Source organism: Trachurus trachurus (assembly GCF_905171665.1).
Source record: "Trachurus trachurus genome assembly, chromosome: 5".
In the NCBI taxonomy this organism is placed as follows: Eukaryota; Metazoa; Chordata; class Actinopteri; order Carangiformes; family Carangidae; genus Trachurus; species Trachurus trachurus.
Window position 1 is genome coordinate 30150472 of NC_139896.1, and position 16981 is coordinate 30167452.

The 16981-nt window shown below is 42.3% G+C and overlaps 2 protein-coding genes across 2 annotated transcripts in view; both read right to left on the reverse strand.

Annotated features, from left to right (window-relative positions):
* Nucleotides 1-426: 426 nt before the first annotated feature.
* On the reverse strand, nucleotides 427-16518 carry plch2b (phospholipase C, eta 2b; the record flags this gene model as incomplete). Its single annotated transcript, XM_083972183.1, has 22 exons — nucleotides 427-434; nucleotides 517-1636; nucleotides 1737-1816; nucleotides 2256-2402; nucleotides 2507-2591; nucleotides 2695-2819; nucleotides 2961-3068; nucleotides 3160-3345; nucleotides 3447-3535; nucleotides 3626-3720; nucleotides 4777-4860; nucleotides 4971-5084; nucleotides 5886-6057; nucleotides 6156-6276; nucleotides 6366-6569; nucleotides 6667-6760; nucleotides 7137-7307; nucleotides 8208-8327; nucleotides 8493-8761; nucleotides 9162-9308; nucleotides 10639-10987; nucleotides 16435-16518. The coding sequence occupies 22 exons, from the start codon at nucleotides 16516-16518 to the stop codon at nucleotides 427-429; spliced, it is 3972 nt and encodes a 1323-aa protein (XP_083828309.1).
* Nucleotides 16294-16981, reverse strand: part of skib (v-ski avian sarcoma viral oncogene homolog b) — a 31483-nt gene continuing 30795 nt past the window's right edge. The window contains exon 7 of the mRNA XM_083971006.1: nucleotides 16294-16958. Within this exon, the coding sequence (XP_083827132.1) occupies nucleotides 16737-16958 (222 nt within the window). The 3' untranslated portion in view covers nucleotides 16294-16736. The remainder of the gene's footprint in view (nucleotides 16959-16981) is intronic.

Consider the following 16981-nt stretch of genomic DNA (forward strand, 5'->3'; position numbering starts at 1 on the left):
TAACTGTTGAAACAATCCTTGTTTAAACATGAAAACTTGAAGACTTGTTCACTAACCAATAGCAATCATGTACTTTACGAGTTTGCTGTCACTTTTTTATGACTCTACATCATGCTGTTTTGTACAGTTGGCAATGGCATCGTGTGATTTCAACAATTTCTTTTTCAAAACTATTTCATGCATAAAAATGTGTCGTTTGTAAACATTCCAGCAGCATGACTACAACCGTGTGGATTGTAAACATTACAGCAGACCTAAAATAATAATAAAAAACTGTCTAATTTTGAACTTCTGCTTTGTGTCTTCCCATTTATCTAGAAAAAAAAAACAGAACTGCTTTGTGACTCAGTCTCCTAATTTTTTTTGTCCTCCCACAGCTCCTGTTGTTGCTTATCTTCTCCTTCATCCTCTTGTTGCCTTTTGGAGTCACAAATCTAGAAAAAACAAAAAGTTCAACCATGAATCAAAATAGCCACTTCACTTTTGTAATTTTTTTTCTTTCCAAATTAGAATCACAAATCATCCATGACTCACCGTCTGGAAACAGTGGTGATTTACAGCGGATTTCTCTCATCTTCTGGTCAAACAGGGCCTTCATCTCCCTCTGCAGCGTGCCCTCGCGCTGCCCTGCCTCCGCCGGCACGCAGGAGGGCACGAACTCCAGGCTGTCGGTGCTGCCGCCGCTGCTGCTGCCCGTGCTGTCTGACAGGCAGAGGCCGTTGGGGACGTGTCTCACCTGGTTACCGTAGCCGCCACAGCTTTGTGCTCGCTGTGTCTGCCAGAGGAGAGGGGGCTTGTGCTTCACCATCGGTGTCTGAGGAGAGGTAGTCGGTTTTCGAGGGCAACTGCGTGAGCGGGGCTTTGTTCGCATCGGGGTGGACGGTCGGGTCGGGGCCGGGGCCTCTAAGGTCCGTCTCACTCTGGCGGGGGACGCTGGGGGGATAAGTGGAGGGGGTTTAGTTTCAGGTAGGGGCGGAGGCTGTGGCACGGGCTGAGGCTGAGGCTGAGGCTGAAGGAGGGAATCAGTCTGACTCTGAGCCTCTGGTGGTCGCTCAGATTCAGCTGCAGTTTCTGGCTCTACTGATGATAATTCCCCAGAGGGTTCAGGCTGCTCTGGTTCAAATGTCTGAACTGTCTCCTGCTCTGCACAGTTTGACTCTGACGGTTCATTAAGTTCATTCTCCACTTCTTCTTGAATTGGATTTTGGCTGTCAGGAGCGGGGGCATCAGGGCAAGAAGCCTGGGAAGAGGTCTCAAGGTCAAAGTTATCCGCTATCACACAGGGAGCAGGCCCCACGGGGTGGGAGTCAGTGGAGGACATCCGGCTGAAGATCCCTCTCCTTGTTTCTGGTGGTTCATGAATTTTGACTTTGTGAGCACGCCTCACTGGCTCACTCATGGCCCCTTTGTGGATGGCAGCCTTGGCTGCAGGCCCGTGTACCAGAGGAGACATTTCAGCAGTCCTGCTGTCCTGAGAGATGGTATCCAGATCCTTGCGGAAGTACAGAGCACGTCCGTCCTCCGAGGACAGGACGGAGAAGTCCAGTGAAGGCTGCCTCTGATGACCTTTCATACGCTTCTTAGCTGCTTTTTGGATGTGTTTCCTGGCAGCCTGCACTGCGTTTGACGGCTTGATCTGTTTCACAATGGACACAAGAAAGTTTTAACATCTATTTTTTCTTAGATGAAGCTGCAATTAGACGTGTGTGTTTGGCATTTTGTTTGGCATTGCTCACCTTTCCTGTGACATCATTGATAGCGACATGAACAAAGATGGACGACTCTGCCATCCCCTCCAGGTACACATGACGATAACCTACAAAAGTATTTGTATATAAAAAAAATCAAATCAAACTAAATTAAATTCATATTTGACCTTTTGGGGAAATATGCTTATTTGCATTATCGCAAGGAGTTCGCTGATTGAGATTTTAAGTCTAATTTCATCAACTGAAGTGCAAAAATGATACAGTATGTTGCAGATTAAAGGTTATATGTGGAACTGGACTAGAACAACTGCTTGGAGTCTTGTTTACTGAAGTTACAATGTGATGTGATGTACTACAAGCCTGTTTCTAGGTTTGAACTTTAAATTAAGTCAACTGACTACCTAACCTAACCCTAACCCTAACCCTATGCCTGGACAGATATGAGAGCAACTTCAATCTTCTTCTTTAACTTTGACTAAGACAGTAAATAAACATGTTGTCCAGAATGACAAACTATTCCTTTAAAACTGTTATCTGTTCACGTACCTGGCATCATGCTGGTGAAAGCTACAGTCCTCTGGCCGATGAAATCTCGCCCAATAGGATCGTGATCCCACACCTGGAAACGCACTAAGGCGATCTGCGGCATTTGTATATTAAAGACGAGGGTCTCCTCCCACATTGGGTTAAAACCTGAGTGACAGAAACAAGGGAAGTTACAAAGATTTAAAAGAACAACTGCTCATTAGGTTTTAACATGATTTGAATTGCAAGATGGAGTTTGCCATCATCTATACCATTATCATCCACTACTCTTGTCTGCTGCTTGGAGCAATCAACAGGTAGACCGATAATCTCAACCTCCACAAAGGGGTCAATGATCTGTAAGTTTAAAAACATGAAGCAAAGCCACATTTTAGTGATAAAGCAGTTTTTGTGTCTTAGTGATGAGTCATGATTTTATCAAAATGTATTTTGGCCTCACCTCTCCTCTGTCCCCAAACATTGAGTCCTTAGGTTTGGGCAGCTGCTGTCCACTGATGATCTTTAGCACTAACTGGGTCTTCCTGTGTCCTGGTAGAGGTTCCTCTAACATGGGGTTAAAGGCAGCTGAGAAAAAATTGGAAAACTAGAATTATTGCCTTCTGCCATCTAGTTACAGCTAGTTTCTAGTTTCAACATGAAAAATCTGAATGTCTTCACACAGGGACGTCCACCATTCATTCCTCACATACTGCAGTATACTCATACCTTTACACATGCACTTAGGTTTCAGGATATATCCACAATTTCCATTGGTTGAGAACTTTGCTCGGTTCAGTTCGAGCATACGTCCCTCTGTTTGATAGTTCAATGCAACTGAAATCAAACACACATTGATACAAATTAAGAGCTGCTACTTTATTGAACAGACAGTTTATTGATCATCTCCATGGTAGTATAGTCTTACCCATGTGACATCCTGCATTCCAGTATGGCTGTGGGTTGAAATTGCTTGAGTCCACTCTGTAGTTGGACGGGTAGACTCTGAGAAGCTGGCGCTGGTTGAAACGCACCAACCCATCTGGCTTCAGCTGTAAGATCTGGTTCATGACGGTCTCATTGAGGGACGATACCTGCCAACTGTTTGCTAATGCTGCCAGATAGAAACAAAACAGCTTCAAGAATCCATCCTCACAACTTACAACATATCTGTGGTGAACAAAGAAATCCAAGTTTGTTGTCTCTTGAATTTACCTTGAGTTTCTATGTCATGCACACGGACAGATTTGGTGTACTTGACCAGGTCAGACAGAGCTCGAGACAGCCTCATCGTTTTTCTCTTCCTGAAGGAACAGTATTAAGTATGTGTAGCTGAGATTACAAGGAGCATTGAACTACTACTACCTTTTTAATTCAAGGACCAATAGTCTTACTTGGGATGGTAAACAATTTGGGACCTTTCCCTGCTGCTGTTGTCAGACTCTCCATCAGACATCGACTGATTTTTCATTCGAATTTTCTTTTTCCTCTAGAAAAAAATAATTTTGTTAAAAATTCAAACTGGGTTATATAGGTGTTATTTGCATCTTTGTAAATGGGTTAACAATCAAGTGCACAACTAGCAACATGAAGATACAGGGAGAGGAGTAAAGCAATCCTGAGCAGAGTCACACACAGTCTCTCTTCTGATCTGGTTGTGCATTGTGAATGTTCGTGCATTGGGAACACCTACAAGTATCATGGCACAGGGGACATGGGCTGAACTGGCTCAAATCCCAGCTGCTCTCAAAATATATATTTGCATCACATAAAATAATAGTAAACATCATCTCAAAGTTTTAAAAGTTTTAACTGGTTCCATCATTGTCTTCCCAGTTCATTTAATGACCTGTCACACTGTATTAATCCAAAACTCTACCTATCAGGAAGTGGCCTTGGGTGGCACGGGCCACCCAAAACCTGTGTGTGTGTGTGTTTGCCTGTGCATACATTAGTATGTAGCTAATGTGTGCAGGTGCTCATGCTCATGCCACCCCACCATAAGTCAGTGCCCCACTTGGGCCACCCCTATGAAAAACGTCTAGACACGCCCCTGCTACCTATGACCCCGAGGCCAACACCGGCCCGTCTTCACGGCGATGGAGATCCCTGCCAGCTGCCATAGGCCCCGGGTTGACTCGGGCTAGCGTTTCTTCTCCCCAAGGTAGAGAAAGAAACATAAGGCCAAAACTACATTATATTACATGGCTGCTTTGGTTACGGGCTACAGAGGATACAATAGCGTTAAATTAGCTAACCTGCCACTGGAGCTGGCTAACTTCCAGCATTTTGCTGTGTAAGTTAGCATGTTAGCTGCTAGCCGGGGCTTAGTGTGGCTGAACTGTTTGTTGTTATCTCAGAATAGCCTTACTTGTGAGCTTTGAAGACGCTTTCATTCACTGAGTGTAGCCTACTTTATAACACCTTCCTGTAGGAGACGTGAGGGATGGGTGTGGCCGAAGGAGCCATTTGTCAGAGACGCTCACGCTGATGGTGTAGTGCGACATCTAGGGGCAGTAACGGAGGAAATGTGTTTTTTTCAGACCTTTCGTTTGAAGCTCCTCATGATCGATCTGCCAAACCGTCTCTTCTTTTTGGGCTTATTGACAGAGGTGGCATCGTTCCCATCCTGAAACAGTCAGAGATCATACCTTATCATACCAAATCATATCATGTAATTCCTGGTCTGGTCTTATCTTGTCTTGTCTAGGCTATCTGGTGGTTCAAGGTTGAACTCGCCTGTGGGTTGTCATCGTCATCATCGTCTTCCTCCTCTTCCTCATCACCAGTGTCCTCATCAGACACATCCCCCTCCTCCATTTCTGGATCCAGGTTTGCCGGGAGCTTCTTTCCCTGAAAACACCAGTCCATCATTCAGTTATGTGCTTCTTTTTCTTTGTGCAAGCTCTTTCTGCTCAGAACTTAAAGGGATACTTCACCCAAAATCAATGATTCACCAACTTTCTACTCAATGTCATGCTAAGGAAGGGTTTGGAGAACTTTCGGAGTCATCAAAATTATTTTGGAGTTCTCATATAACGGTGCCGGATAGAGCTCACTTTTGAATCATCCAAAACACACACTATGAAACGTCCAAGTACCTCCATACTGCTCGTCCATACTGACCCAAGTGTCCGGAAGCCACGACATGAAAAAGTTGTTTGGAAAAAAATAATTTGATCTCTGTTTTTAGCATTGTTGTAGCAGCTCCCAGTGGCTGCGAAAGATGTGTGAAATTTGCTGTGAGATTTTCTTCCGTGTTTACATCAGACATCCAATGGTTTACAACTCTGAATGAAAACCTCCCAGCAAATCTCGCGCATGCGCACAAACATCAACAGAGCCACTGGGAGCTATTACTACAACAAGGCTAAAAACAGAGATCAAATACATTTTTTCCAAACAACTCTTTCATGTCTTGGCTTCAGGACACTTGGGTCAGTTGCAGTGCAGTGTGTTTTGGACGATTCAAATGTGAGCTCTATCCGCCGCCATTATATGAAAATCCATTTCCAGCCGGACGCCCCCTGGAACTCCAAAAGCATTTTGATGACAAAAGTTCTCCCAACCCTTCATTGGCATGACGGTGAATTATCGATTTTGGGTGAAGTATCCCTTTAACAGAACACTGTGTATTTCTAAAATCAACTGTACCTTTACTAGAACCTTCCCTTTAAGGATCTCAGGGGAGGGCAGCTTCTTGTATTCGTGCACACTGACATTGGACAGGTCCAGTTTGTCTTGTAGCACCTCTCTCAGATACTCAGCCATTTTTTTCTGCTGAGGCACAGTGCAGTGGTTCTCTATGGACAAGATCACGGGGTATCTGGGGAGAGAGTGAGGGGCGATGACAAATTAATGACCAAGCCAGCATGGCCAACAGACCATAACGCAAACCAAACTATCAGGACCAGGAGTGCTTACTGTGATTTCGTGAAGGCATATTTGTTGATTGTTTCAATAACTTCTTTGAAGAGGATTTTGGATGTCAAGGTGTAACCATGATGGATGATGGGCTCTCCGTCTGGCCCGTCCCAGCAGTCCACTGAAAGTGCAGAAAGAGAGTGTGCATTGGGCTGTGAGGCCGGTGTTATGATGAAATTACAGTGAAGAGAGCTGAAGTCAGGCTCTTACCCTCCACACAGCGACAGCCGGCCTGGAGTACGTAGGCATACATTTCCACTCTAGACTGAGACAGCAGCTGGTCTCCTGTCAGGTAGGTGTTATGTGATGTAGCAATAAAGTAGTTACACAGAGGCTGCGTCATGTCCTGGTTCACCTGGTTGTGATCAGGGTTGAAGATATCGCCTGCAGGACTCCGCATGTAGTTTGTAAAACCTGAAGGAAGACATTTTAAGTCATGTCAGTCCAAACAACAAATGACATGTGATTGACACTTCATTTGTGACATGCATCTTATGGGAATTCATCCTACCATCGATACCCAGCACCGTACGCTGCAGGTTCTCAGGACATGGCTCAAACTTTGCCACTATGTCAACTAGATGCTCTTTGGTCAGACCACGCATCTGGAAGTAAGAGAACAGCAGAAATTGTTATTCTGATGAACTGACCTCATTTGTTTTTAATGCTTTAATAGTAAATTAGCAGCAGCAGGAATTGTTCAGCCCACTCGAGTAGGGAGTTACATTCTTTTAAAAAGAGGCTTTATTGAAGCTTTCCATGAACTTAAATTTGAGAGACTCTGAGAACTACCGGTACTTTAAAGAACAGACTATTGCAGACTGAATGGTACTGTTGAAAAACTATTGACCATGAATGTTGTTCAGAGTGGGGGGCTGATTTGATTAAAAAATAATTAAATGATTCAATTGAAAATGAACAACAATGAAAAACATCATGTTCCTTCCTGCTTAAATAATTGCTCTGGGGTATTTTTTGTACCTTTTGTTCATTTTCCAGAAAGCGTGCAAGGTCGTGGAGATCCATGACTTCTTTCTGATTGCTGTAGGATATCAGTATCAGATAGAGGTCTCTTCTTGTAGAAATCATCTTATAGAACGAACAGAATTCTTCAAAGCCCAGCGAGCCTTGGTTCTCATCTGTGTCTGCTTCCTACACACAGTGACAAACATCTTTTGTGAGACATATGTAATTCTCAGTATGCCAAAGGAAACATGCACAACCACATAAACCCATCTGAAGGATGTCTATCTCTTACTGACCGCGATGGAGCTTGTTCAGAGAGACTATCATTATCAGGAGGGGGGAGAGTAAGCTGCTGTACCAAAGCAATATTGCAGTGCAGCTTGAATTCATCTGTTCAGTGGTGGCCATATGGCCTTCCTGTGGCCCCCTCCTGCCAAAAATCCGTACATACATATTTGTCTGCTGACTCCATCTCTCTTTTTTTTTCTCTCACTGCTTCAATGACAAAATCGATGTGAAGACCACATTGAGGCTGGGCCTCTTAAAGAAACATGAAGGATTTTCATTGATTGCTATGAAGTTTTCTTGTTTCTTGTCCCTACCATAACCCCTTTGCTTTTTCACTAACTCTACTATGAGTTTGATGTGTGTGGTTCTGAATTAAATAATTCAACAACTGTTGGATGGATTACCATGAAATTGCCAGCATCAGTTTGGTGCATGGCACATTAACTCTTTGCAAAACGAATAGTATTTTATTTGTGTCATTTATGCTTTTGCACCGTAGTAGTGAGCATTGGTATCGTAACATGCTCAGTTAAGATGATGACTATAGTAAACACTAGCACTGCTGCACTGCTGGTGCACAGCTTTTGTAAAGCTTCACATAGCTGTTGCATGTAGCATGGTTTGCTAGAGTAGAGCCATCAGTACATCCCCATATGTTCTGGAGCCATGTACCCCAATTACCCGAATCAACATTTCCAATCAGGTGAGGTTACAGTAGTTCACTAATAAATGTAGAAGCTCAGAGATAACTGTGATGGTGGGCCATAGCGCAACCCTCCTGACCAGCCTCCGTCTTACCTGAAACATCTCTCTGACTTTCTGCTTGGGTAAATTCACATTGAGTTTGTGGAGCAGCTGGTGAACCTCCCCAATGCTCAAGGTGCCATCTCCGTTTTTGTCGGCCTCAGAGAAAGTCTGCTGTAACCACGTGAGGCTGCAGTTAAGGATCACATTGGTTCCTGTGTGTTGTTCTGCCATTGGTCGAATTAATTAGTTCAGAATGTGTTTACAACTTTTAGGTGAAATAATCAGTTGAATGTGAGGTGTGACAGTTTGTTACAGTTAATCATGATGTCTTTGTACTTTGAGTGACTTGGATAAAGGATATTGATCACGGGTGCGTTGCCTTCGAGCCAGACTGTCTTCATCACTGATACCAGCCATTAGGTATTTCAGCCCAGTGATCCAGGTGCGGGCTTCTTCTGAGTTGGTGGAAACCAGGTCCAGGGACTTGACCCGTTCCCCGTAGTAAATACTGAAGCAGCAGTTGGGGTCGAAACGGTTGTCCGCATATCGCCTGAAGATCTCTGATTTTTTCCCCTCAAAGACTTCATGGATGGAATCAATAGTGACTGAAACAGATCAATAGGGGTCAGAAACAGATGAAAGCAAACTGAAATATTGCTATATCCCCACAAACACACACTGACTAGGGTTAAAACCAAATGTTGTTTTGCTCAGAGGACCAGAGTAATTGATCTCATGATGTACCAATAGACTGAAGTGCATTCCTACGTAAGTAGAGGGCAGAGCTCATGCAGTCTGTAGAGGCACACTGAGAGAAGAGGAGGTTCAATCTATTTATCAACCTCTTAATCTTTGATAGATCTAATTTGTTTATTAGCAATGGTGATTTTAAAACAGTCATGTTAACAGTGTTGAATAGTTTGATGTTGCACTACATCAACGCCAAAACCATTCAGCTGGTAAATACACACTCAGATAATCAGCCCTGTAAAGTCACTGGCTCACTTTTGGCCTTGTCGTGTTTCCTGGAGGGCCGCCATCGGATGCAGGACTTGTGCTCGTCCAGGTAGAAGAATCGGACCAGTCCTTTCTTCTTCCCCTTCAGCTTGGTCATCTGAGTGCCAGCCTGCATGGTGCACATACACCTCTCCACTGCAGGAGAGCACAGAGAGGTGTTATTTATCAGTCCCCCTCTAGTCATCATCACATGTAGTTTATTCACACTGTGCGTCTGCGAAGCTTTTCAGTGAACTGCAACATGTTGTTTATGATTTTCCTGCTGATTTAGTCTGAAGTGCCTTGCAGGTATTGAGAGTGTGTGTGATTTTGCACAGCAAGAAGATATTATGACTAACCTAAAGGTTTCCCTGAAGCTAGAGGAGACGAGCAGGGGTTTACCAACAAGCACTTGTTTATGAGATTATAGGCTGCGTCACACAAGGATTTAAGTGGCTGTTTATGTGTTAATGATAATAAGGGCAAGGTGGAAAAAATACACAACCCAAAAAATAATTATGGTCAAAAAACAACGCTTAAATCATTTATCAACTGCCTCACAAGGATTCACATTATTTCTCCACATTTCTGTCCAAATCTAAATGCTGGATCCATATTGCGTTTACTGAAATAGCATCTCAGATGCTACAGTTTAATTGTAACATTCAGGCTGTACCTCTTCACCACAGTGAAGTGGTGTGATTGTTTTGTGTGCTGAGAGCAGGTAACCTTTGTTTGTAATCTGAAGCTCAGATACATGTGACGCAACCTGGCACATCATTCAGGCTAATCCTGGAGGATTGTCTACGGTCCATATGCCCATTATCTACTCACAGGCTTCCTAGCTTCCCTGCCTGTCTACTCTGTTATACTGTAAGTGGAAGAGAGCGTGATTTCGAGTCTTTGCGATTGAAGCTCTGCCTTTGACACTGCAGTTCTGGCACTTTTAATTGACTGTCCTTAAACTTGGGTTGACATGAGGGCCAAAACACTCAGTCGGTAATACTCCTACCCTCTAGAAAGATCATACTCAGTCACCAGAGATAATTACTCATCCTCTACTTCTTGCTGTATCTGTGATATCATTTTTCTAGGGCCAGTCTTATTTTCTATCTCCATACTTCCAAGTCATCCAGCGCCAAAATATCTTGATGACTCAGAAAAGCCTGTTGTTGTAGATTGTCTCAACAATGTAACTTCTTACAACTGAATAAATCAGAAATAATATAGATCAATCCACAATATCATTTATTCTCCCTTAGAGTTCCTTTGGTCTCTGGTCTGCCAAAATCACATTGGATGTCCAGTCCTACTTTTTCTGAGAACGATGAAAACCATTACTAGAATCAAACCAATGTTCACATCTAATTCTGGGAAAAGTCATTCAAATATCTTCTCTGCAACTCCCCCTTCCTCCAGTATAGACTAAGAGTCACTGCCCTGTCCAGAATGCAAAGTTATTTCATGAGTCATTGGTGAGTCTTACCTATCTGACCCAGTCTCCATTTAGGCTGGGCAACCACGCTGCCACCGATCCAGAAAAACTCCTCAGCGAGCCTAGATATGGACGCTTTCTGCCAGAGTTTCGGGGAGCTCATAATGGATGGGCTGGGAGAACTCATGGGGCCTGAGGCCCGTTTCGTCTGGTGGAAAGAGCCCCTAGCCAGCGAGGGGGAGAACATTCCTGATGATAAAGATCCCAGAGACTGAAAGGTGGTCTTCTTGGGCGATGTAGAGGACAGTGGCTGGCTGCCACTCAGTCCTGGCGACAGAGGTGCCATTGCCGGTGTGATGTTCATCCCTGAATTGTACATTTGAATCCAACTATCCTGTCCCTTTGACACCGCATGAACCCACCTTCCTCCTCATTCTGCTCGGCTCTTCAGCAGCGTCTTTATAGGACAGCGTCTCTCATGCGGCTTCTAAAGTATCAGCATATCCTCCTCTTCAGGTTAAAGTCTTCCCACATGGGATCGGGGGAACAATATTCCCATCCTGTAGCTTCATTCTCCGTCATCCTCTGTTGAGTGACCTAGGACAGGAGCCATGGATCCTTTGTTATTTACTTTTTTGCACTGAGAGACGGCTTGTAGAGGAAGTGTGCAACATGTGTCAGTCACTAAATCTTCCTCAAGCTGTAATCCTGGAGGGAGGCTTCAGCCCTGCTTTCATGGAGGGATTTTCACGCAACCAGTAAGCCTCTGAAGAACGAGAGTGGGATAGTAAGGGTTCATATATTAATTTAACTACGCTTATGGCGGTCCTAATCATGATGGAATATAGACATTGTACCTGATACTTTTTATTAACTGTTAGGATATACAATGTTAGGATTTAAGGTCACAATGGTGCATTTTATTACCAGCCATGGAATATCCACTCTTAAACTGTGTGCAGTGATTTCCCCCTAGAGGCGACTATGTGACACAGTACATGTACAGTATTAACATCATGTTACCATATGCGAGGTAAGCCACTGATATTTAAAAGTGAAGCCACTTAGGAAGAATTGCTCAACAAAAGACACAGCGTTCATTTGCACACCCATAAACCCCCCACTATGTCTTGTTCAATGACAAAAACGATGTGAAGACCACATTGGGGCTGGGCCTCTTAAAGAAACATAAAGGATTTTCATTGATTGCTATGAAGTTAGTCATGTTTCTTGTCCCTACCATAACCCCTTTGCTTTTTCACTAACTCTACTATGAGTTTGATGTGTGTGGTTCTGAATGAAATCATTCAATAACTATTGGATGGATTACCATGAAATTGCCAGCATCAGTTTGGGGCATGGCACATTAACTCCTTGCAAAATGAATAGTATTTTATTTGTGTCATTTATGCTTTTGCACCGATTAGTGTAGTAAACACCAGCACTGCTGGTGCACAGCTTTTGCTAAGTAAAGCTTCACATAGCTGTTAGCATGGTCCTGTTAGTTTGTTCTTCAGCTACTGAACATGGCTAGAGTAGAGCCATCAGTACATCCCCATACGTTCTGGAGCCATGTAACCCCAATTACCTGAATCAACATTTCCAATCAGGTGAGGTTACAGTAGTTCACTAATAAATGTAGAAGCTCAGAAATAACTGTGATGGTGGGCCATAGCGCAACCTTCCTGATCAGCCTCCGTCTTACCTGAAACATCTCTCTGACTTTCTGCTTGGGTAAATTCACATTGAGTTTGTGGAGCAGCTGTTGCACCTGTCAGGGTGATACAACCACATTTCCACCTTTTCTCAGTAGTTTGTATCAGCCCGCTGATATGACCCACAGCAGACACAGGTGCCATTAATAACATTAGCCATGGCTCAGTTCAATTAAGTGTCCCAGTATGTTATTCCAGAGACACACACAGGATCTCTCAGCTACTGTAGGTGGAATGCAGCCATCATTAATGCTATCAAACACACCTGTGCCGCTCCTGCTTCTACAGGTCAAAATGTCTGTTCCCGGCTGTGCTTCATCTGAGCAGAGAACTAATCAGCCAGAATGAGTCAAAACAGCTGTGCTGGGCCAAGCTCAGGTCAACTACTGAATGATGAGTACCAGGGTCATGAACTTTGTTCCAGATGCCACAGTAAGTAAAAAGTTTGTAAGGTTGTATTTTTTTCATAATCAATTTAATGATTGTTAAATTAATTTACCTGCATAACATATACATACACACATAACTAGTACACATGTCTATGCTATTTGGACACACTTTACAATGCTAATAGGAGCCTTATATTGTTACAGTTTCAATGATAACACACTGATGTGTAGTATAGCAGGTACAATAAACCTGTGAATATTCTCATTTATCCAGGTCATACTGTAGTTATCTCAAGGAAATTTAAATCGAGCGCAACTGGACTTGGCTATTTGTCTTGGAAGATGTTTCAAGACATTTCACCTCCCAGGCTGGGACTGGACCAGTGGACTGGACCAGTCCCAGCCTGGTCAGATGCGAGCAGGAACTGATGAAGCCTCTTGGATGAGAGGTGAAAAGTCTTCCAAGACAAATAACCAAGTCCAGTTGCGTTCAATTTAAATTTCCTTGAGATATAGCAGGTACAATGTTAACCATGTTCATCATCTTATTTTAGCATGTGAATTGTCACTCATGAAAGGTAGAGTTGAGGTATATCATTGGTAATCAATGCTATTAGATATATATTGAGAGGATGGGATTATGAAAAATTACAGTGATATCAACATTTTTGTTATGTATTTTTCAGAGGGATTATATGGCTTTCAGACAGAGACAGTGAAGGAGCAACAGGAAAGCTGAGAGAGAGAGAGAGAGAGAGAGAGAAACAGGGGGAGAGAGAGAGAGAAGACGGATGACATGCAGAAAAGGACCGCAGGTCAGAATCCAACCTGGAAGGTAAGATAAAGCCTTAATGTTATGCATGCTACCAGATGAGCTACTGAAGTGCCCCCAGGAACAACAAGGTTATTGGGATTTGTCCCATATGTACCAGTATTACATGGCCATCCAACCTGCTGTTGGCACTGAAGGAAAAATCTGATGGTCATTATTCATTCCCTGGGGAACATGAAGATCTGTAGGCCTATGCATTTTTTGGGTAATCTATCTGATAACAATTGTAGACACATTTTAGTCTGAACGCAACAATGACATAATTGGAGTTATGGTGCTAGCATACTGTCAATGTAGACACTCATCAAGCACACTCGCTCACACAACCCAGTGCGAAGAAATAGTGCCTATCTCCTCTGCAGATATCTTCATAACTGTGTTATTTTTCCTGCTCTGTACTCCAGTCCTTTTTAAATATCTTTGAGACAGAAATACAACCCATAAAATGTACATTTCCACCTCAAAATGACTTGTTTTGATTCAGGAGGATTATATTTGACAGATTATAGCTCACAAAGCCCCTTTTACCTGTTGAAATACCTATAAATGGCCAATACAGGTCATAAAATGTACATTTCCACTTTTGACAAAGTGATTGTAGCTAACCCTCCTGGTAACCTAAAAGTTTTTTCTGCCTCAATATGACTTGTTTTCACTCAGGACTAAATTTGACAGATTAAACCTCACCCAGTCCCAGAGTTACATTTTTACATTCGGGAGTCATGTAAACATCACGTACTACGCATCTTTTTCTGGTCAGTCGTCATGGAAACATGACACACTGCCAGTGGATAGGCGTATGGACCAGTGTGACAACAAACATGTGTGAATGCAAACCGTGCTATCTGAAAAATGAAACATAATTTTGTGTGAAAACACTCAACAGTGTACGTCAAGTCTCAAATACCACATGCTGACCAAGCACACAGCTGATAACCCCCCTTCCCTACTCGAAAAGCAGACAACGCTGGATAGTTTGCAACGGAGATGCATGGACTGTACAACCAATCCACTTTAGGTTATTCTGCAGAATATTCTGGACAGGATTTGCCCCTGTTTGGGACTATTGCAACTATAATAAACATACATTTGCATAAAGCAAACATATTTATCCACTCCCACGTTGATGAGAGTAATAAACACTTGAAAAATATCCCTGTTAGGGTAGCCTGTATTTAGAACTATGGACAATCATGCAATTAATTGCAATTAAATATTTCAATCGATTGACAGCCCTACCAAAATAAAAGACAGTTAAAGCACAGAAAAACAGGTTTTGTTATGGTGAAAATGAAAGCCACTCTTCAGAGCCCTGTAGGATTGACTTAGATTTTAATGGGTATTATACAAGTTTTCCGAAGGAAAAAGAAAACATTGAAATAAGAGGCAAGTGAAACCCCACTTCCAAACCAAAACTACAACAGCATCAGCTAACAAAATGGATATTGCTATTACACTGTACCCAACAAATACTGAGCGAGGGTATCATAATGATAAGACATAAAAGTGTTTCTTGCCTAAATATACGAGAGCACCTAAGGTTGAAACCATGAGAAGGTATTGCTTCTACTCTATCTGTTGGGGGAGCTCGAGGTGCAAAGAATTCAAATCCATTTCTCAGTTTTTGGTCTGTGGTGTAATATATACTCTATAATTCATCAAATAATAAACATCTTCTCAAATAAAATCAAGGGAGAAATTATAATATTCTGTTTCATGTGTCAACCCTACAAAAACTACTGATAGGTCAAGTTCACGACTATTCATGGTTTACATCCATTCTGGTAAATGCCCTGTGATTGCAATGATACTCAGGGATACATCAATGAAATTGCAGTTTTGCAAATCCAAATATAGTCTCTTTTTGGTTTCAAGTAAGAGCAAAAAATAATATTCATAATCAGTTTATGTCTGGAGCAAGCAAACATACCAACAAATATCTTATTTACAATATCATTGTATTTACATCAGAGGATACTGAGGGAAAGTGTGTTTAAATTCAAAATTCATCTTATCTTGTGATTTGAAAAATGTAACAGGGAGTACAATGCACAATGCAAGGTTCTTTAAAAAGTGCAATTCCTTTTCTCAAAGTAAAAAAATATATATCCATATTTTGTATATATGTAGAAATGTTGTTCATATAAACAGCATTTGTTGATTTAAGAGCCCTAAAACCAGTGACTAAAAATGAACGCTTTCTGTTGATAGGCAGCAAATTATTATAGAATATAAATTATTTTACAATACTCAATAGAAAATCAGAAGTACCGCATTTCAACAAATACAGACAGCTATTGATTTTTTTTTTCTTTTAGGAGGGCATTTGTAGACTTATCTGCACTAACGTGGGCAAGAATATTAACTATTCATCACATGGTTTGGTTGCAAAAACATTACTGGAAAACAATGTTCAAACAACAAATAAAGTTGCATCATAATATTAAAAAGTAACACTTCCATGAAATATCTAAAGCATAAAACAGTGGTGGACCTGAAGGCAGCCCACGTAACCTCCAATACTTCAGGTTTATAAAATACAAAAGGTAGACAAGCTGGTATACACGCGTACATGTTTGTATATGGATGTTTTTTTTTCTTGCCTGTGGAATAACAGTGGTGCACAAGCAGTATTTCTTAAAAAGTACATCCTCTACACAAGTTATCAAAAGCAAGCTGATATTAAAAGTAAATAGTGGTAAACTGGTGTCTCTTGTTTCCAGTGGTCTGCAACGACACCTTTGAGTGTACCAGTATTTTGTGGCACCAAGAGTTTCATCATCTGCTCACGTTTCACCAGGCGCAACATGTTTCTTCCCTTCATATTCAAGTAGTGTTATGTGGCTATATTTGCACATCTTAGAATAGCTTATACCAAAATAAAATCCTTGGACAGCATCGGGTGTCTGACCGAGGGCTCTGACGTCACTGGAGAGATGTGTTCCTCACTGAAGAAGTCTTTCTTAGTTTCACGCTCGACAACATGCTGAGACATCATGCTACTTTCCAGTTCATTTCATTAAATTCGTATATTGTCATAATAATATTGATTAATATCGTATCATATTATATATGACAGATTTTTTCCTCTACAAAACTGACTTTGCATTTTGCTGAGTCTCTTTTCCCTAACAGGAGGTGCAACAAAGTCCTTTACCATGCTCCTTTTTTCTTTTTTTCTGAGTCCTTCTCTCAAGTTTTGAATGTGCAACATTAGGATCCATTGGTGAGCTGTGTGCTCTGTCTGTGCGTGTCTGTGTTTGCGTCCTTGGATTCTCCGGGAGAGCTGCCGTTGGCCTGCACCGCCAGCTGGTCCTGCAGGTCTTTGACGATACTCTCCAGGCTCTGCCGAGCTTCTCTCTCCCGCTGGAGCTCGTGCCTCAGCTGCTCGCGCTCAGCCTCCGCTTGCTGTAGCTGCACGTGCAGCTCTTCAATCTGCACAACGCAACACAAAACAC